A 22,745-nucleotide genomic window follows, 5' to 3' on the forward strand; every position below is an offset into this window, starting at 1 on the left:
GACCATTCCTAATTTAAAATAAACAGACAAACAAACATATAAAAATAAATAAGTAAATATAAATAAATAAATAAATAACATTTTCTTCTAGAAAATGAAGCTTATTTTAGGATCATTTATGCTTTAAATAAGTTAAATAAATTAAGTTAAATAAATGTTGAAGTCTATTTCTAGAAAACAAAGCCTTTTTCAGGACAATAAATAAATAAATAAATAAAGATTTCTTATAGAAAATAAAGCTATTTCAGGACATTAAAATAAATAAATAAATAAACAACATTTTCTTATAGCCTATTTTAGGATCATTAATACTTTATATTATAATAGTATAGTATAGAATAGTATAGTGTGGTATAGTGTAGTATAGTATAGTATAGTATAGTATAGCATTGAATCATTCATTCAAGAGATTTGTTCAAAAACGCTGATTCATCCAGTAATGAAACAAGTGAAGTCTCAATGAGTCACTGAATGATTCATTCAAGAGATTAGTTCAAAAAATGTTGATTCATCCAGTAATGAAACAAGTGAAGTCTCAATGAGTCACTGACTGATTCATTCAAGAGATTAGTTCAAAAAATGTTGATTCATCCAGTAATGAAACAAGTGAAGTCTCAACGAGTCACTGAATCATTCATTCAAGAGATTAGTTCAAAAAATGTTGATTCATCCAGTAATGAAACAAGTGAAGTCTCAACGAGTCACTGAATCATTCATTCAAAAGATTTGTTAAAAAATGCTGATTCATCCAGTAATGAAACAAGTGAAGTCTTTATGAGTGAGTCATTGAATCATTCATTCAAGAGATTCTTTCAAAAACACAGATTCATCCAGTAATGAAACAAGTGAAGTCTCAATGAGTCACTGGATCATTCATTCAAAAGATTTGTTAAAAAATGCTGATTCATCCAGTAATGAAACAAGTGAAGTCTTTATGAGTGAGTCATTGAATCATTCATTCAAGAGATTTGTTCAAAAACACTGATTCATCCAGTAATGAAACAAATCTTTATGAGTGAGTCACTGAATCATTCATTCAAGAGATTTTTTCAAAAACGCAGATTCATCCAGTAATGAAACAAGTGAAGTCTCAATGAGTCACTGAATCATTCATTCAAAAGATTTGTTAAAAAATGCTGATTCATCCAGTAATGAAACAAGTGAAGTCTTAATGAGTGAGTCATTGAATCATTCATTCAACCCGATTTTTTAAAAAGAATTCATTCAGATTAATTAAAGATTTCAAATAGACTGAAGCAATTAACATTTTGTCTGAACCTCTATTAAATGACATGTTACTTCGTTTAGTTGTTTATTCAGAATTGTGTGAGAATCATGATCTCTGTTTGAAACAAAAAAAACATGATCTCAGGATTGTGCAGCTCTAAAAAGAGTATATTTCTGTCTCAAATATGTGCAACAGAAGCTTGCCTCAGTAAACATATATTTCATTACAGACCAACAAGCCTAGCTTAAACAAACCTCCTGAAATCGAGCAGCAGTCGCTCATGAGTCGGGCCTTCACAGGCTGGATGTTTGGTTCGTGTCCAGAGAAGGCCGTCGTCCCAGATCTCTCCTCTGGTTAGTGTCAGGCTAATGATCTCTCCAAGCCCTTCTGAAACTCTGGCAAGATTTACCGCGCTTCGAGACAGGCTACGAAATGCACTCCTGACGCTGGCTAGTAAATATGACTTGCATTTGCACATTTTTCCAATTTATCTCATTGAATTAGGGGTGCAGACTTTTGGACGCTGCAGCTAGACCTTGAGTAGAGCCATCCGTCTTCAAGGCATCAGCTGAAAACATGATAAATGCGAACAGGTTGTGCAATGAAACTGAATTTCAGGGCAGGGGGTCACAGGAGCAGAGGTCCTGTAGAGATCTTGAGCCGAACAACATTGGTGAATTCAACTCATTGTGGAGAACTGAGCCTGATATAATGTTTTTGCATTTGAATCCCATGCAACATTTAGTTTGCAGCAGGTACTATCTGATCGAAGCGCCCAACAAAAATGACCAACAAAAGCAGAATATTTATATTTTAAAATAGTTTGGAACGGGGTTATTAATAGAGTTAAAACTATTTAATTGAAACATTTTTTGTTAATTGAAATAAAGCCGAAATAAAATATAAATATTAGATGAAAAACTTAAACTAAACAAAAGTTAGAAAAAAAAGTTGACACTGAAACTGAAATAAAGCTAAATAATTATTTTAAATAAATACATTTTAAATAAAATAAAAAATAAAATAAATATTGTAATACATTTTTTTTTACATAATAATTTATTAAAATTATAATCATTTAATAAAAATTACAAAATTTTATATTTTATATTATATTATATTAAATTAATATGAAAACAGAAAAAAATAAGTTGGAAATGAAAAACTTAAACTGAAATAAAGCTAAATAAATAATTTTAAATAAATAAAAAAATTATAAAAATTATTTTAAAAATATTTTAATAAAAATGTTGATAATTCAAAAATAAAAATTTATTAAAAAATATAACCATTTAATAAAAAATTACAAAAGTACATAAAAAATGACTAAACTAAAATTAAAACAGAAAAATAAAAATAAAACTGAACTAAAACCAAAATAAAATAAAGCTAAATAGTAATATTGTAAAAAAAAAATAATAATGAAAAATGTTGTTTCATAATAATTTATAAAAAAATATTAAAAATATGATAAAATGACAAAAGCATAATACTAAGAATGGAACTAAAATTAAAATAAAAACAGAAGATAGCTAAATAAAATAAAAGCCATAATGGTACATAAATTATAATAATTATTACAGTGGTTTTGAAACACATTGTAAAGTCAATAACAAATGGCATTTACGACCCATTTTACTTCTATAATGAGGATAAGCAGCAGGAATCTTTCACCTTGTTCTTGTTTGGCATTCATTTCTGAGGTAACTCCACCTGGATGACATTTTCCCCATTTTTCTTTACACAGCGAAAGAAAATGTTTTGCAGCAATAGTCAAACAGAAACCTCCAGCTGTATTTCACAATAATGTGCTCTGACAACTCTATCCAGCCAAGTGACATTTTGGGGGGGAAATAAAAAAGTGGAACTAATACACAACACCTGTTTCTGCTCTACACCCCCCATTATATCAAATATACCGGCGGTGACAGCTGTGCGGACTGACGGACGGAGATGGAGAGAGAACAATCTGACAGGCTCAGGTCAAACAGCCGAGAGCCAAACGTGAGGCTTCGTCTGTAATATTTCACATATGACTTTTGAACGCAGTCATACGCTATCGATTTCTGCCATCTAAGGCCCGGTTCAGAGGAAGCACTACTGGATCCAATTACCAGGACTGTAAAAGTGATATATATATCCATACCATGATATGCCATGGTGCGAGATACGGGACAATGGATAATATCGAACTGATCATCCACTAGTATAGATTAGGGCTTATTATATACTGGGGATGCACCGATATGAAAATTTTGGCCGATACCGATAACCGATAATACTTTATATTTGAAAGCCGATAACCGATATATATTGGCTGATAAATCTAAATCAAAATGTATGTATAATTTTTGAGAGCCTCATTACAAAAACAAAATTAAAAGCCATTTCCAAAGCACACAATTATAATGTTCTCATTATAATATTATGTAGCCAATCTGATACTTGCGCTGTAGGTTGCACTTAACTTTTTTTTACTTTTTGAAGTGATTTCAATCATATTTCAAGCAATTCAAAACCATAATGACGGACAGTGTGCATCTGAAGCGTCTCAGTGGAAGGAAATAATCCATTATTTATCAGCTTTAATACATCGTGATAACATTAAAAATGAAAATATATCAGCCGATACCGATATGGTGGCCGATATCGTGCATCCCTACCATTCAACGTTTTTTTCTTTAAAAAAAATTATATATAATAATAATAATATTTATAACATACATATATTATATATATTTTAAATATTTTTATTTTATATTATGTTAATAAATATATATATTAGAGATGCACCGATATATCGGCCAATAATCGGCTGATAAAAGCAAATGTTCACACTAGTTTAAAAACAGCCAATTATCAGGGCCGATATATCCTGTCAATCAAAAGAGGGCAGGAAAATGCACTGCAGAACCCCCAAACTATTGGTATCGTTATCGGTATCGACAGATATTACTCTGAATAATCGGTGGAGAAATGTTGTATTGTGCATCTCTAATATATATTTATATAAATTAATATTTTAAAAAAATTATAAAAATAATGTATCAGTAAATTTTGTATTTTTTTTGTGCAAAATTAATCATTTGCATCAGTTAACTGAACCTAAGCACACTAATCAAACCCTCAGTCGCAGCCTCCAAAAGAAAACTCCGGCTAATGACTAATTTCCTCTCTTTCTCTCGCCATTTATTTTCCAGTGTTTGGGTTGCATTTGTAACACAATCTGGTGCTGTGAGCAGCTACTACAAGCAAAGGTCATCCGGGGTCAAATCTGCTTCCAGTGACCCAAGTCTGGCCTGTGCTTTCACCCATGAACTCTAGAAGACAGTTACAGTCTAGAGAGTGTCAAACTGAAGTATTTTGTGGATGATTCAATCAGTTCTGTCATTCATAATCCAAATAGGCCAATACAATTTTTATTGTTTCTAATGTCAAGCATAAATGGTTAAAAGTGATCAGTAAGCATGCTGTGTTGATTGCAAAGCATCACTGGTGCACCTCCAAATGAAGAAATTCTTCAAATCATGTCTTGAGACAGTAAGAAACCACCCTAGCAACACCCTAACAACCATCCACAACACTCTAGCAACTACACACAACAACCTATAATTGTGGCAGTGACTTTTGCAACATGCTTTCTGAAAGTAACTATAATCGATTATTAATTTATCTAACTGATGCATTGAATTTTCATTGTCAAAATGGATGCATTTCTTACACTACTTTTGGACACAAATCAAAATCCAGCTATTAGAATGTGGTAGTAAAGGGCTCCTATTATGCTTTTTTACTATTATGCAGTACTGAAATCTTAAAAATGTGATGACACCAGTATTTCCCCCTAGCATTTTGAGTGCTGTTGAGCGCTGAAAAGGTGAAGAGCATCAAAGGTTTCTATTTACAACATGTTTTTGAAGAGTTGATCATTGTAGCCAATCACAGACATATCTGTTGAGCGTGTGAACACAATGGCCAATCAGCAGCGCTCAAAATGCTAGGGGGAAATACTGGTATCGTCACATTTTTGCCGACTTGGTACTGAAGTCGGTACTTGAAGTGCTTGACCAATCACAACACACTGCTCCAGCCGACCAATCAGAGCACATTGTGCTTTTCAGAAGGAGGGGCTTCACAGAGACAGGAACTAAACAGAGCGTTACTGACAGACTGGGAAAAGAGGAGCTGCAACAATGGAGAATATGAGGAAAATAATGCATGCAAACCTGTTCTAGTAGAGCCCAAAAACAACATCAAGACTTTGAAAAAGGGCGTAATATGACCTCTTTAAAGGATTGGTTCACTTCAGAATTGAAATTTCCTGATCATTTACTCACCCCCATGTCATCCAATCGAAAAGAAATGAAGGTTTTTGAGGAAAACATTCCAGGATTTTTCTCCATATAGTGGACTTCACTGGGGTTCAACGGGTTGAAGGTTCAGGTTTCAGTGCAGCTTCAAAGAGCTCTACATGATCCCAGACGAGGAATAAGAGTCTTATCTAGAGAAACCATCACTCATTTTCTAATAAAATAAAAATTTATATACTTTTTAACCACAAATGCTCATCTTGCACTGCTCTGCGATGCGCCACGCATTACGTAATCATGTTGGAAAGGTCAAGGGTGACACAGGAGGAAGTACCGCAGTAGATCTCATTTTCTCCTTCAACTTCAAAATCGTCCAACATCGTTGTTTTACCTTTTTTGTAAAGGCTGTTTGACTTACGTCACGCATGACCTTTCCAACGTGATTACGTCATGCGTGGAGCATCACAAATCAGTGCAAGACGAGCATTTGTGGTTAAAAAGTATATAAATGTTTATTTTTTTCTAGAAAATGAGCGATGGTTTCTCTAGATTAGACTCTTATTCCTCGTCTGGGATCATGTAGAGCTCTTTGAAGCTGCACTGAAACTGACATTTTGAACCCGTTGAACCCCAGTGAAGTCCACTATATGGAGAAAAATCCTGGAATGTTTTCCTCAAAAACCTTAATTTCTTTTCGACTGAAGAAAGAAAGACATGAACATCTTGGATGACATGGGGATGAGTAAATTAACAGGAAACTTAAATTCTGAAGTGAACCAATCCTTGAAGCAGGATCAGTGAGTTAAACTATGGGATTGTAGGGAGACGCACGACGAACCAGCCACCATCAAACCCTCCAGCAGAAGAGAAGTATGTATCTCTGGACTTGTTTCTGTCCCAGATCGCTTTTACAGTCTCTTATCATGAAAGCCCTGAGTTAACAGAACAACATCTGTTTTCCTTATTGGTTTTTATCCCTTTTGGAACGTCCCGTTCGAAGGGACACATACTGTGCGAGCGGAAAGAAAAATCCAGCCAGTCTTCGCCAGAATCCTGCCAATGAAAAGGGACACGAGTGACAAATCACCAGGGTTGAATCTGGATATAAGATTTCAAGGTCTTTGTGTTGGTTGCCAGTGTTTACTGTCATCCAGGGTAAAGGTTGAATAAAGCAAAAACACATTTGAGGCTCATATAATTGGTCCGTCTGGCAATATTTCACATTCAGCCTCAGCGGCAACCAACTTACTCCAGGTCACTAAATAATAATAACTCGTAATGGACATGTTAGTAAACTGGCACCCTCTTGTGGATGAATCTCACCAAAAACAATATCCAGCTCACAGTTCATCCCACAAAACAAATTATTTAAAGAAATTATATTTAATTCTTTTTCATAAAGAAGTCTTCCTCTAATCCTCTAAATCCATTAGGATCCATTTTCATTGCAATATTGTCATGTTAACTAAGCACATTTTCCACCCAAACTGTAATGTTTTGCATATCCTTTGTGATATTTTAATATATGAAAGCAGCAATATAAATACATTTATATATACATACATATAATAATTACAATAAGCAAAAATTGGTGGATAAATGTGCTTAATTGTCATTTCAATATATACTGCAATTATATTGCAATGAATATGAAAAACTTAAAATATATAACTATATATATATATAATCTGTGTGTGTATATGCTGTCAAATCGATTAATTGCAATTAATCACATTTAACAAGTTTGTTTATATAATGTGTACATATATATACATATTAGGGCTGTTCAACGATAATCGTGATTATCGTGTACAAAATAAAAGTCTGTGTTTACGTAATATATGTGTGTTTGTTTTGTGTATAATTATTATGTATATATAAATACACACACATACAAGTAATACATGCATGTATGTATAAGTATATAAACATATTTATATTTTTAGATATTTAAATTATATATAAATGTACATATTTTTATAGAAATATAATATATTTTTCTTAAATATATACATGTATGTGTGTGTATTTATATATACATAATAATTATACACAAAACAAACATACGTATTACATAAACACAGACTCTTATTTTGTACACGATAATCACGATTATTGTTGAACAGCCCTAATACACATATATATATTTTATGTTAGATGCGATTAATTGATTTCACAGCACTTTATATATACTTATATATAAATATTAATCGCATCTAACATAAGTTTGTGTGTGTGTATATTATATATATAATATATATATATATATATATATATATATATATATATATATATATATATATATATATGTGTACACATTATATAAACAAACTTGTTAAATGTGATTAATCGCAATTAATCACTTTGACAGCACTTCAATATTTATATACACACACATTATATAAACAAATTTGTTAGATGAATAATGACGATTAATTGATTTGACAGCAATTATATATATATATATATATATATACTATATAAAAACAAACCTTTATGTTAGATATGATTAATGACAATTAATCCATTAGACAGCCGATATATAACTTCATTGCAATATTATTGACATGACAATTAACCACATTTATCCCCTAATTCTTGCTTATTCTAAAATATTAAAATAAATGATGAAAATATGACCTGAACGTGTTTACAGGTTTCATGAGATTCGCCCACATGTGTCGTGAAACTTTACAACATTAAGACAGAAACAGTGACAGAGAAAAGATAAAATCAAATTCCTGTAGCATTACTGTCATGATGCAATCTTAACTTGTCTTTTCTATATGCAGCAGGCGAAAGTATTTTACATAAAGGGAAACTGAACATCAGGTTTTTTTTCTCTGTCTGTTTTGGCTGCACTTACAAAATCTTGGCTTGAGGGAAAACATCATTTTGTCAACTTCAATTAAATTCCCATTTCATTGCTTTTTTGTTCCGAGCACGTCTGGCAGCCTATGGCAAACTCTAACAACATGCACAGGGGGATAAACATTTCCATGTTCTCTGTGGAAAAGCCTTGGGAAACATGGCTGAATTTTCAGCGTTTGCCCTCTCGGACACTTATTGTCATTTTTCTCTGTCCTGGAATCGCTGATGAAGTATTACAGCAAACAAAGGGGGAAATTAATCAGTAAGCCAGGTGCACGGATCCACCAAGGAAAGATGAGCGAAACTCAAGCATCTCCTGAAGTCATTCCCAGACACAATATATCTCCCTGAGTGGACGCTTCAACTTCAAGGGAAGAGACGAGGGCATTTCAGTGAAACATTTACAATCTGGGTCAGCAACTAGTCAAACAGCAACATATCAGAGGAGAAATGAGAAGAAGACCTGCAGCGGAGCACCACATGACTGAATACATGTTCAACGCTTCTCACATATTTGGACCAAGAAATTTACATGATTTTTCCATACTTTTCCAGTTGTTCATATAGAGCAGAAGGTTTTTAAAAATAATTTTAAAGACTCATAAAGAGCAATTCCCAAATAAATATTTTAGAACTGAGTATAACTAGAATATATATATATATATATATATACACATACATACATATATATATATATATATATATATATGTATATATATATATATATATATATATATATATATATATATATATATATATATATACATATATATATATATATATATATATATATATATATGTATATATATATATATATATATATATATATATATATATACACACACACATACATATATATATACACATACATATATATATATATATATACACATATATATACATATATACACACACATACATATATATACATATATACACATAGATATAGATATATATACATATATACACATAGATATAGATATATATACATATATACACATACATACATATATATATATATGTATATGTATATATATATATATATATATATATATGTATGTATATATGTATATATATATATATATATATGTATATATATATATATATATATATATATATATATATATATATATATATATATATATGTATATATATATATATATATGTATATGTATATATATGTATATGTATATATATGTATATATATATATATATGTATATGTATATATATATATATATATATATATATATATATATATATATATATATGTATATATATGTATATATGTATATATGTATGTATATATGTATGTATATATATATATATATATGTATATATATATATATATATATATATATATATATATGTATATATGTATGTATATATATATATATATATATATATATATATATATATATATATGTATATATATATATATATATATATATATATATATATATATATATATATATATATATATACACATATATACATATATATATATATATATATACATATATATATATACATACATATATATATACATATATATATACATACATATATATATACATATATATATACATACATATATATATATATATATATACATATATATACATACACACACATAAATACACACACACACATACTATTATTACTATTATATATATATATATATTAGCTGAAACCTGCGACACATGTATGTTAAAGCATGGGGGGGGGAGCAACAGTTTTCTCTGGTGGGAAGAGTAAACACACAAAATCCTGCATAACAATACTGAGCAGTGCATCCCTCCTCAACAATACAACTCAACACAATCATCCCATACATTCCCATCACTAACACACGCCAATACACATCCAGCTGCAGTCACACAACATGGCTCGAGCGCGCACGCTACACACAACCTCAGAACTACACACCAAAACATCCCGAAACACAAAACATGCCGGTGAAAATGAAAAGTTGCACCCTAAAACATTCGCAAGGCATTTTTCGCCCACTGCGAGCTGAGTACAACATCACAGAGAGTGAAAAACACGGTGCCTGCGCAGAAAGTGCTCGTAGCAGAACGCACTGATTTACAGACGCGCGTACGTCATAGTGGACAACACGTCATAATGGATTAAAGATACAAACTAACAGCGGCGGGCGCGCCAAATGCATCTTACCTCAGTGAGAGCACGAGCGCGTCTCTGAGCCGTTCGGCGTCTGAAGCTCGCGGATAATGCGCAATGGGACAGGTTGGTTGGATGGATGGGTGGGAAGGAACTACAGGAAGTGAGGGGCAGATCCCGAGAACATTCACAGCACGCAAGACCTGCGCAGATCAGCCGGACACAACACAACACTCGGGCCGTGTTCCAAATAACACACTACCATACTACTCGTACCATTTCAGAAGTATGGAATATGCAATGCACAGTATTTTAATGCATTTTTGTACTACATTTACTAAGGCCTTGTTTGATGTACTAGTTGCATACTGTAGAATACATACTGCATACTATTTAGCTAAACAGAATGCCATCATGTTGCATGTTTAATTCAGCAAGTGTCCAGTTATCTCAGAAATAATTATTAACTATTATGGACTTTAATTTAATTTGGAGTTAACCTTTGGCAGTCTGATATAAATAATGAGTCATAATATGGTACATTGCACACTGTGACCAATGTAGTGTTATCCATATATTCAGTGCACACTTAGTATATTGTAGAAATGGTAGTATGTTAGTATGCTGCCTCAAATTAAGCCTGTGCATAAAGTATTTAAATTGTCTCTAAGCATGAAGAACCCAAATGACCGGCTGTTTTTGATAAATGTGCTGTGCATGGATCAGTCTTTAAGTATTAATATTTTAGATAGTGATGTTTTTGATGATAGTGATTTATACTTATTTTTTGTTAATAAATGATAAACAAAACCAGAAACACTGAATACTGAAATATTTAGGCTTATTATATATGATGGCATTTTTATCCTCAGATCACATTATGATACATCTAAGAATGTTTTATGCATTATTTTATTAGACCATAAATATTTTATTTACTTTTTTTTTTTTTTTTTTTTAAAGCTCCTGTTGATTATTTGACTTATATATATATATATATATATATATATATTTTTTTTTTTTTTTTTTTTTTTTTAAACCTTGACTAGGGTTATTATAGTTAACTAAAACCATTAAAAATGTTTTACTTATAAATAAATATAATAAAAAATGTAATTAAATAAAATAAAGCATAAAAAATACCTTTTTTGTAATTTCAACTAGTTGCCATGGCAACATTTCTCATTTTAATTTAGTTTAACTTGTAATAAACTAAAACTGAAATAAAAAAAATAATAAAAACTAGACTTTTTTTTTTTTTAAAGGTCAGTTAGTAGGTGAAAAACAAAAAAAAGTACACTTCTATAATGTACTTAAAGTGCTCTATTTTCACGCACTAATTTTGTACTTAAGAAGTACTAAAGAAGAATTTTTAGTATATTAAGATCATCTTAAGAACACCTAAGTGTACTCAACTGTGCTATGTTGAGACAGCATTACGAATCGAGTCATGTGATTTCAGCAGTTTGGCGGTTTGATACGCGATCCCAATCACTGATTCAATTCGTAAAGCTCCGAAGCAGTGTTTTGAAATAGATATGGTTAAAAAAAATCATTATTTTGTTATTTTGGTCGCAAAAACAATATTCTCGTTGCTTTATAATATTAAAGTTGAACCACTGTACTCACATGAACTGATTTAAATAAGTTTTTAGTACATTAATGGATCATGAGAGAGGAAATGTCATTGCTGTGAATGCTCTCTGAGCCATCGGATTTCATCAAAAATATCTTAATTTGTGTTCTGAAGATGAATGAAGGTCTTACAGGTGTGGAACGACATGAGGATGAGTAATAAATGAACTAACCCTTTAAGAAGTACTAAATAAGAATTTTTAGTATATTAAGTACAAAATTAGGGCGCGAAAATAGAGCACTTTAAGTACATTATAGAAATTTACTTTTTTTTCCCACCTGGGATAGGTTAACGTAGGTTAGTTAGCATGGTGTGGGAGTAGCAGAGGTTATTTGTCACATCGAGTGAGAAAGGTTGAAATGGAGCCGCTAAACCTCTGGAGAATCACCAGTTTTAAACAAACACCGAACAGAGGAGAGTCTGCTGACAAAAAGAGAATGAGACAGAGCTCGTAATAAAACAAGAATCAACATTAGCTTTTCGGAGATTGCGAGAACTGAGGGATTTGAAATGTTGTAAAGGTATTTTAGTGAACAGATAATTTGCCATATGTAGCTCTCTAACAGAGTTCACTGTAAAGCATCATCTATTGTGAAGGGTCATTTCATTATGGGCTGTTTTTCAAGGAAGTACTGTGTCTATTAATGGCTATAGCTACAGTAACGTCTTAAACTGGTTATATCTCTTAAGCCTAGCAGTGAATGTTTTATGAGGAGTATGATAACCATATTCATCTGCACAGTCAAGCAGAGCCGAAGCACAACCAAAACAATGTTCTTCCACAAAATGCACACAGTTTTGTTTGTTTTTTAACCACTAGAGGGCCAACATTTACAGTTTATCTCTAAACCATTTTTCCCAGTGTACAGACGGTGTAATAATACACCAGAACCGTATGTTTTAGCTTCACCTTTTTGAAAAGAATTTGTGTATTCAGACATCATGGTCAGAGTGCACATGTCTGTTTAATCACTGATTTCTGATGAAACAAACATCTACCAGCATTGATACAATATGTTATGAATGTTAAAAAAATGCAGTGGATAGAATTTCAATATCAATAAAAGATAGAAAAATATTAAGAAACTACAGAACATCACTTAAACTCTGCCTCATACAACAGCTGGTGGATTTTTAACTTGACTGCGCTCTTCTTAGCGTAAGGCAGCCGTCTCAGATACGGCAGTAAACTAAACAAGAACATCTCGTCCTCCAAGTCCTCATTGGCCTCCATCTGCCATTTTCTCTTGCGACCCGGTCCCTGCGAGCCCGACGCAGAATAATGCGAGGATCCGTCCAGCATCCCGTGATCCCCTTCAAAGTCCTGGACGCCAAACGACGAGTTTCCGTCCGCTGTCCTCTCCTCTTCTTTGTCTTCCTCGTCTCGGTCTTCCTCGGGCTCGTCCGCGGCCAGCGATCTGGACTGAATGAAAGGCGTGAGAAATGACATCTGCCAACTGTACTTCCAGCTGCGATGGGACGTCCCCGACGCTCGCCTGCGCTGCTCTGCGCGCTTATCTTTGATGAACATGTCCCGTAAGCTCTTCCACCTCCTGCGACAGTCCTCTTCTGCCCGGAGAAACAACAAATACTGATTAACATAAGCACAAATGATGCATAAAAATGACATGAAATATACAGTGACGTGACTTTAATCATCGTTTATTTTTATTTATTTATTTATTTTTTGCACTTTACTGTTTAAGCATATGCATACTTACATAATATAATTAACAATACATTTTAAAATAATAAGTAGCAATTTAAGCAAATGGATATTTTAATAATTAGCAATCAATTTTACAATAATGAAGACATTTATTGATAATTATATACATTAAACAAATTACTACTTATTGATTATTGTAAGATGTAAATACAAGTATATTTAATTAATAATGTAATTAACAAAGTTTAAAATAATCAATATGTGGTAATTGAACCATATGCATATTTAATAATAGAATAAAAAATAAATAGCAATTTAAACATATTTAATTATTAATTTAATACATTTTAAAGTAATCAATAGTGATTTATGCACATGTATGTTTAATATAATTAACAATAAAATTGACATTAATCAATAAGTAGTAATTTAAGCAAAAGTATATTTAATTAATAACAATTAAACTTTACAATAATCAGTATGTAGTAAATAAAGCATATTAAATTAATAACATAATTAACAATAAGTACATAGTAAGTTAAGCATATGTATATTTAATTAATTTAAATAACAAAAATTACAATAATCAGTGATTTACGCATAGGTTTAATTAATATAATTACAATAAATCTGACAACAATCAATAAGTATTTTAAGCACAAGCATATTTAATTATAATATAATTACCAAACTTTACAATAATCAATATGTTGTAATTAAAGAAAATGTATATTAAAATTATTAATATAATTTACAATAAATAAATAAATATGTAGTAATTTAAGCATATGTATAATTATTAATTAAATAATTAATAATTAATTATTAAATTCATTAATATAATTAAACTTTACAATAATCTATACCTAGCAATTAAAGCATATGTATATTAAATTAATGATATAATTAACTATAAATACAGTAATTTAAGCATATGTATATTTAATTATTAATTTAGCTAACAATAAATCTTACAATAATCAATAAATAGTAATTTAAGCAGTAAATTTAATTCATTAATATAATTAAACTTTACAATAATATATAAGTAGCAGTTAAAGCATGCATATTAAATTAATAATATAATTAACAATAGATAAATATAGCAATTTAATAATATGTATATTTCATTAACAATACATTTTACAATAAATCGAGTGATTTACGTATATGTAGGTTTAACAAACCTTACAATAATCAATAAATAGTAATTTAAGCAGTAAATTTAATTCATTAATATAATTAAACATGAGTAGCAATTAAAGCAGGCATATCAAATTAATAATATAATTAACAATAAATAAATATAGCAATTTAAGAATATGTATATTTAATTATTCATTTAATTAACAATAAATCAATAGTGATTTACGCATATGTATTTTTAATAAATATATTATTAACAAACCTTACGATAATCAATAAGTAGTCATTTAAGCACAAGTAGTATATTTAATTAATAATATAAATAAACTTTGCAATTATATATACATACAGTAATTAAAGCATATGCATGTATATTAAACTAATAATATAATTAACAATAAATCAATACACAGTAAGCACATGTATATTTAATATTATGTGATATGTAATTAAATGTATATTAAATAACATTCTTTCTTTTGTAAGTTATGATCTAAATGATACAGAAATAAAAAAAAAGTATGCATGCACATACATCATATTTGACAGAAACGTCACTAAACATATAACACTTTGAACATTGTTATTATTTGACTATACAAAAACAAATATGACTGATGCAACTCTGCTTAATATGCTCTCTTTGAGCTTTGCAACTCAAACTTTGGATGAAATCAAATCACACTAGTTACTGAGCAGCTCACCAAACTCAAAACAACTCAGATTTTCATATAATAAAGTGTCAAATCTATCCGAATAACCAATCAAATGCCTTTGCAGCTCAAAAACACGTCCTGTTAGTTATATGATGATGAAAACAGCATCAATGAGATATTAATTATATCTTTAAATCTGGATTCCTGTTAGCCTACTCTGCAACAAGCTAACAGCAGATAGCTAGCAGTTTGGTAAGCAAGAAACAACATCAGAAAGCTCAAGTCTTACCTGGTATTTCAACTTGTAGACTTACGGCTCTCCATGCTTTGGCTTTTCTAGCAGCGTCTTTATATGAATTTATTGTAGAATTGTATAACTCGGGATAGTCGGACACCGCTGCTATTAACCTCTCCTCCATTGTTGTTAGCATTGGGCGGCAAATGTTACTAGCTAATAACTGTGTCTTATGGAGAATAAGCGGTTATTCCTCCAGAGGGCGCTCGGTGGCCCAAGATTCCTCATTCTCATTGGGTTGTATTCAAATTTCAGCACTGTTTTTGTATTACTACAAAAACTTGAGAAAAAAACATGTATAATCTTTTTAATCTATTGTTTATAATAATTGCGACGTGCTTGACAAATAAGAAATCTGACTTAGCCGCTTCCCTATACAATTTTGTTAAATAATTATTAACTAATAATCACAAACGGTTGTGATTGCTTCATCATAACCAGCGCTGAGAAAAGTAACACGTACCACGTGACAATGACTCATCAACGTCTGCGTCAGTAACGGTCGGTGAACGTTTAATTTAAAAGCGAATTAAAATGACAGAATAACCATTTCGACACATCGTACCTGACAAATCAGAAATAAAAATGTTAGATACATATTTTATGTTGCCATTCTAGCCTCTCTATCTATTCCGAGGGTCCTCACGCATGCGCACTGTCAGTCACAGGCTGCATCACCGAAGCGCAAGCTGGGAAATGTAGTATGCATAAGCAGCCTGAAATTTAAAAAAGTGTACTAGGCTACTTTAAAACTAAAACAACAATATTTTATGTTTGAAAATGAAGGAACCAACATGAAGAAACCAAGTGAATGCCTTTCATATTTAGTTTAATGTTCATAAATTAAACAGGAAACAACAATTTTAAAATTCACGTTCTTTTAGATCTTCTAGATCCATTATTCATTAGAACTGTATCCTTCATTCTGCTCTCCTTTATATTGTAGTGTTTCTTTCAGGGTTTGTTGCTCTACATTTGTGGCTCCATACTGTTTGCTCACTATTTTTGACAGATTAATGCTCTCCTCATTCACGCTGGTGCTTGAAGACAAAACCTCTCCTTCCGTTTCATTCTGCACAAACAAAACACTCAAAGTTATCCATTTGTACTAACATTTTCAAAGGTGTAACATAATCGTTTAGCATCTTAATGAATTATATCGTTTAACTATATTATTAGCATCCCAAACCACCGTACGATATCGTTTTGTTTATTGCTGCTGCAGTTTTGTTGCCTGTCGCTTTAAACAAAGACTATCCGCTTAAGTCGTGACGTAAAGAACGCCGTTTCCGGGTCCAAGCCTCGACTCGTTTCACTTGAGAATGCCATCGACGGCCGTTTATGAGCGCTATTTATTCATTTTAAACATCAATCATTTTAAAAAGTTAAACATTTTAAATACTTAAAGTCTACACAACAGTCTCCGTGCTTGCAGCGTCACAGATATTAATATTTTAACAATTTATAAAAGATGAATCATTGTCTGGCCATCTGGAATTTTGGTATGGAGATAAAGGTTATAATTATATTTTTTTTTTGTAGTATTACACCACATCGTGTATGTATATTAGCACCATTTGTTGTTTTCTTGTGGTATGAGATAGAGCGTTAGGACCCGGAAGCGCTGCCGCGTGACGTCAGACTTAACAACCGTATTGTTTTGAATGGGAGAAAATGCAACGCGCAATATGGCGGAATAAGTCCCGCCTTCTAAATAAGAGCCAATCGCCGATTGGTAAAGTCATCGCGTCACTGCAGCGGCCGTTAGAAGCTCCGGTTTCTATAGAAACAGTCAGACGCGCACCTCCGAAATGAGGCACAAGAGACGCGCATTAGCTTGATCCAGCCTGAATAATACCGTTTTTTGTCATGATTCGAGCGTTTAGAAACAACATTTATGAGACAGTTGTTGTCAGATTTCATTGGTGATTTCAAATATGAAATTTGATCAAAAGCTTGACAAACAGCTTTGGAGTATTTGATGTTTCCCCATTCAAAGTTATAGGAGCTGCACTTGAATGCCCGAGAGGCGTTTCAAAGATGGCCGCCGAGTGTCTTAAAGGGACTTTGCTTTCAATGCTCGAGTTTTTTAAAACAGGATGGATTCTGATTGGCTGATCGTCCTGAAAGTGATTTCAACCCAATCGTTCCTCTGTGTTGTTATCGATATAGTTGTGGTGTAGACTCTGCTGAGATTATGAGATTGTGTGGTTTTTATAATCAATTAACATTGCTTTTGACATTTTTGTCAACAAAATTTCGGTTTTACCGAGTGACACTTTTGGTTATACCGAATGACGATATTTTCACAATCAAACATTTTATATTTAGCAAGTTTTTAAAATATTACAACATTTTCCATGTTTTATAGCGGTTGTACCAAATGACCTGATGTTTCGGGACATGTGTATGAAACAAGTTTTCAAATAGTTAAGGGAGAGTTAGTTATGCTTCACAACCATGTGTTGCTTGTGGTCACATGATATTGACCACATGACTTCCCTTTATATTGGTTACTCCGAATGACATCAATGAAATTAATTTTTCCAGACATTCTTTCTCATAACAAATCAACAATTTCTACACATAATTTTAATACCATTTTGCACAATGTTGATATATGATGTTATAAAATATATACATTTATAACATTTTAAGATATTTTAATCACAAATGAAATGGCTGTATTGGCCTTTGAACAGTTAAACCGAATGACCTTTTGACACTTCAAAATCTTTAAAATACCTTTATATGTAGCGAAATATAATTAAAACCTTTTGGATTCAATAAAAGAGATCTAGTTGTACTTCCTTGGATGTCATTTGTTTTTTATTATTATTAAAGATTTTGGACAAAAAATGTCCCGTCAGATTATTGACCCTTATGTTAACTACCTTATGTTCTCTGTGATACTGGTCAACAGCATACTGATATTTGGCAGCATTCAGTCCCAGTAAACCAGCCATTTTCTCTCCAAGAAAATCACAAACTATAAAGAAATGAAGTGATTTAATATTGGGATGTGTTGTACTAAAAAGCTTAATTAGTTTACTTATTGTCTTAATCCTTCTTGAAAAAATACACAGTGATCTTTGAAATAAAAGTGCTTTTTAGGTTATTCTTACGTCTCAAAGACGTTCTGAAAATCTGCCTTCCCCAAAACCGAGAATAATCCCTCCATGTCCAGTTTTTCTAAAAGGAAAAATATGAAACAAGGTTATATTATTTTCATACCTGACATAGATTTTAGAAAAGGTCTATTTGAGTCTGACCTGGTCAGAAGCACTGGGCGCTTGATGAAGCTGATGTTGTTCCTCCTCTTCCTCACTGTCATCCTCTGTCAGAATCTCTCCACTAGAGAAATGAATCACCTGTCGGGGTTTGACGTCTCCTGTCGGCTCCTGCACATCAGGATTGTTTTTTATGGAATATTGCAGTATTTATAATAAATTATTTATCTGTGCACAATATTATTTTATTTTAAATTCATGTTCCTCGTAATCTTGAACCAGAATCTCTTCTCTGATGATGAGGGCGGGGCAACCTGTCACTCACATGAGATCCACCAATAGCAAACCACAACTATCCAATCAATTCCTCACAGTCAAAATCAAGCCCCGCCCTACATTTGTTCTTGTTTGTGAAGCAGTACGTCACAATAGGAAAGAAAAGACTAGGGCAACTTCTGTTTTATGATGACTTTAACTTATAAACTAAAGCAGAATTTTTCTTCATCTTTTCTTTTTCAAATATTTAACAAGTAACATCACAAGTGCATTTAAGTATTGTTTTGTTCACTCCTTTACACTCAAAAAATATTTAGGCCTAAATTTAAGATTTATGTATTTGAATAGCACATTAATTTAGACCGTTTTAACATAAACTAATACATTTAATGTGATGCATAATTGCCAGTCATGCATAAATGAAACAAGTACAAGGCAACATTTCATCACTAAAAATATATGCATTTGTTTGATTTTATTCAAATAATCATATTTTTAAAATATTCTTAAATTGCGTATCTGTTCATTGTGAAAGCAATTAAATTTCAGTTAAAAAGGTTAAAATATGGCTAGCGAAGTAATATTTAACTAGTTGAAAAGTATGAGACTGAATATTGCATAATTAATTTCTTTTTTTATTAAGAAATTAATACTTTTAATCAGAAGAAGATTCATTAAATTGATCAAAAATGACAATAAAGACATTTAAAATGTTATAAAAATATTCTATTTCAAATAAATGATGTTTTTTTTTTACTTTCTGTGCATCAAAGAATCCTGAAAAATAAAACGTATCCCGGTTTCCACCTAAATATAACAATCATAAATGTTTCTTGAGCAGCAGATCATCATATCAGAATGATTTCTGAAGGATCATGTGACACTGAAGACTGGAGTAATGATGCTGAAAATTCAGAGGAATAAATTACACTTTACTATATATTCACATAGAAAACAGCTGTTTAAAATTGAAAATTATTTCACAATTTTTACTGTATTTTTGATCAAATAAATGCAGCCTTGGTGAGCAGAAGAAACATTAACAAATCAAAACTTTTGAACAGTAGTGCAAATCTTAAATTAAGCCTATTTTTGAGTGCAGTGTGAAGGTGTGTTTACCAAGGGCAGGTGTTGCAATACATGCAAGTACATTAAATAAAGGCTTGGTTAAAAGTTAGCTAAAACTAGGACAAAACAGACCTGCTGCTCTTGAGATAAGACGGCTGATCTAATGATTTAATGTAACTGAGAGAAATCACACTTACGACTGCATGCATGCTGGGACTTTACCAGAACCTTCTTGCGTACAAATAAAATAAACAAAAATCCTCAAATAGTGATTTTTCTTAAAGCATCACAGTCGGCAGAAAGTTTCCTTCACCATCACAGGAGGAAGTAAGTTTCGTGTTCACGGATGTTGTTTGTCTAACTAAGTTCCAGGACAGACGAAGCACATGTTTGCTGACGTAGACATAAATGTTGATATACTGGTATTACAGAAAGAGGTATTTGATGAATCATATCTGGAGCACAAACAAAACAAGCAATGCAACGTGTAGTTAACACACATTTTAATGGGAAAAACCATTAAATGCATGACAGTGAGTTACAGGTTGACATCATAATCTGTGAGTATATTCGATGATGAATACATATCCATACAACTGCATAGATGGAAAAAGAAATAATTACAAAAACTAAATGCAACCCTGGAGTGTCATTTTACAACATTGAAGAATGTCTTGTTCTTTGCAGAATTGTGTTAAATAAATATACAGCAAAATATCTGACAATCATTTACCCTTTATAAGTACATGAACCCTTAATTTTCAATCGAGTCTGAATTAAAGTTAGGGAACGAAATAACAAGCGCAATACAGTTTTTGCGACAATCTTAGCGATCATTTCTGTGCCTGCGCGTGTGAAAGTGTGAAAGTGCATCCGTTTCTCTAAGCACCTGTCAGTGTCACGTTTACTAACTTGAAGATGGTTGAACTTATTCAGACAAACATCAGTGTTGAGCGTACAGGAAATAAACAACCAAATCAAACCAGCACAAAACCACTGGGAAAATCAGCAGATGGTATCAAGACTGAGTTCAGTCCAGCACGACCTTCACTACGATCCATATTTGGATTACTTGGACTGGTTTCAAATCAGAAAATATGACTGTAAATATATACACACATGGAAACTACGTCCACTGAAAGCTGATATTATAGATGGTGAGATTATAATCAGATGGCACGTTACATCAGCCGGTTTAGTTCTGTTACCTAGTTGACGAGTCCCTGATCTGGGATGTTTTCATGAACCAAAATATTGTTCCATTTCAAATAAAAATGTGCTTGTCCTCTCCTCCCACTAACAAATATTAATCATACAGCAGATATTTCATGTGCAAAAAGTGAGTTACAGGTAATAATCTGTATAGTGAAGTTCACAATAATAGTTAAGAAATTATATGTTGGATGAAGCCTGTTTTTCAGACCCATATTAATTGCATTAAGACATTATTTTCAGGAATATACAGTACAGTCCAAAAGTTTGGAACCACTAAGATTTTTAATGTTTTTAAAAGAAGTTTCGTCTGCTCACCAAGGCTACATTTATTTAATTAAAAATACAGTAAAAAACAGTAATATTGTGAAATATTATTACAATTTAAAATAACTGTTTTCTATTTGAATATATTTGACAAAGTAATTTATTCCTGTGATGCAAAGCTGAATTTTCAGCATCGTTACTCCAGTCTTCAGTGTCACATGATCCTTCAGAAATCGTTCTAATATGCTGATCTGCTGCTCAATAAACATTTATGATTATTTTCAATGTTGAAAACAGTTGTGTACTTTTTTTTTCAGGATTCCTTGATGAATAGAAAGTTCAAAAGAACAGCATTTATCTGAAATACAAAGCTTCTGTAGCATTATACACTACCGTTCAAAAGTTTGGGGTCAGTAAGAATTTTTATTTCTATTTTTTTGAAAAGAAATTAAAGAAATGAATACTTTTATTCAGCAAGGATGCATTAAATCAATCAAAAGTGGCAGTAAAGACATTTATAATGTTACAAAAGATTAGATTTCAGATAAACAATGTTCTTTTGAACTTTCTATTCATCAAATAATCCTGAAAAAAAAATATTGTACACAAATATTTTGTACAATTGTACACATTAAATGTTTCTTGAGCAGCAGATCATCATATCAGAATGATTTCTGAAGGATCATGTGACACTGAAGACTGGAGTAACGATGCTGAAAATTCAGCTTTGCATCACAGGAATAAATTACTTTGTGAAAT

The 22,745-nt window shown here is 31.5% G+C and overlaps 3 protein-coding genes across 3 annotated transcripts in view; all 3 read right to left on the minus strand.

Annotated features, from left to right (window-relative positions):
- The window catches only part of disp1 (dispatched homolog 1 (Drosophila)), a 70,890-nt gene extending 59,555 nt beyond the window's left edge, over positions 1–11,335 (minus strand). The window contains exon 1 of the mRNA XM_048207806.1: positions 10,586–11,335. The gene's annotated coding sequence lies outside the window, so the exon portion shown is untranslated. The remainder of the gene's footprint in view (positions 1–10,585) is intronic.
- A 1,778-nt stretch (positions 11,336–13,113) lies between these two features.
- Positions 13,114–16,307, minus strand: LOC125278551 (MADF and BESS domain-containing protein). Its single transcript, XM_048207809.1, has 2 exons — positions 15,928–16,307; positions 13,114–13,736 (listed from the first exon to the last, which is right to left on the minus strand). Exons 1-2 carry the CDS (start codon positions 16,067–16,069, stop codon positions 13,264–13,266), a joined length of 615 nt encoding a protein of 204 aa, XP_048063766.1. The 5' UTR covers positions 16,070–16,307; the 3' UTR covers positions 13,114–13,263.
- A 438-nt stretch (positions 16,308–16,745) lies between these two features.
- LOC125278552 (protein FAM177A1) lies at positions 16,746–22,054 on the minus strand. The gene is made up of 5 exons (XM_048207811.1): positions 20,705–22,054; positions 19,206–19,334; positions 19,059–19,125; positions 18,828–18,922; positions 16,746–17,005 (listed from the first exon to the last, which is right to left on the minus strand). The coding sequence occupies exons 1-5, from the start codon at positions 20,714–20,716 to the stop codon at positions 16,832–16,834; spliced, it is 477 nt and encodes a 158-aa protein (XP_048063768.1). The 5' UTR covers positions 20,717–22,054; the 3' UTR covers positions 16,746–16,831.
- Positions 22,055–22,745: the final 691 nt, after the last annotated feature.

This window comes from Megalobrama amblycephala, linkage group LG11 (assembly GCF_018812025.1).
Source record: "Megalobrama amblycephala isolate DHTTF-2021 linkage group LG11, ASM1881202v1, whole genome shotgun sequence".
Lineage (NCBI taxonomy): Eukaryota > Metazoa > Chordata > Actinopteri > Cypriniformes > Xenocyprididae > Megalobrama > Megalobrama amblycephala.

Bases quoted from the DNA above. Each gene is read 5' to 3' on its own strand.
- LOC125278551 (XM_048207809.1), bottom strand. From the start codon at position 16,069: ATGCTAACAACAATGGAGGAGAGGTTAATAGCAGCGGTGTCCGACTAT. The intron at 13,737-15,927 runs GTAAGACTTGAG...TTCTCCGGGCAG, and splicing joins TCTACAAGTTGAAATACCAG to AAGAGGACTGTCGCAGGAGG.
- LOC125278552 (XM_048207811.1), bottom strand. The intron at 19,126-19,205 runs GTCAGACTCAAA...TTTTCCTTTTAG, and splicing joins CGCCCAGTGCTTCTGACCAG to AAAAACTGGACATGGAGGGA. The intron at 17,006-18,827 runs GTAGTTAACATA...TTGTTTGTGCAG, and splicing joins AGTATCACAGAGAACATAAG to AATGAAACGGAAGGAGAGGT.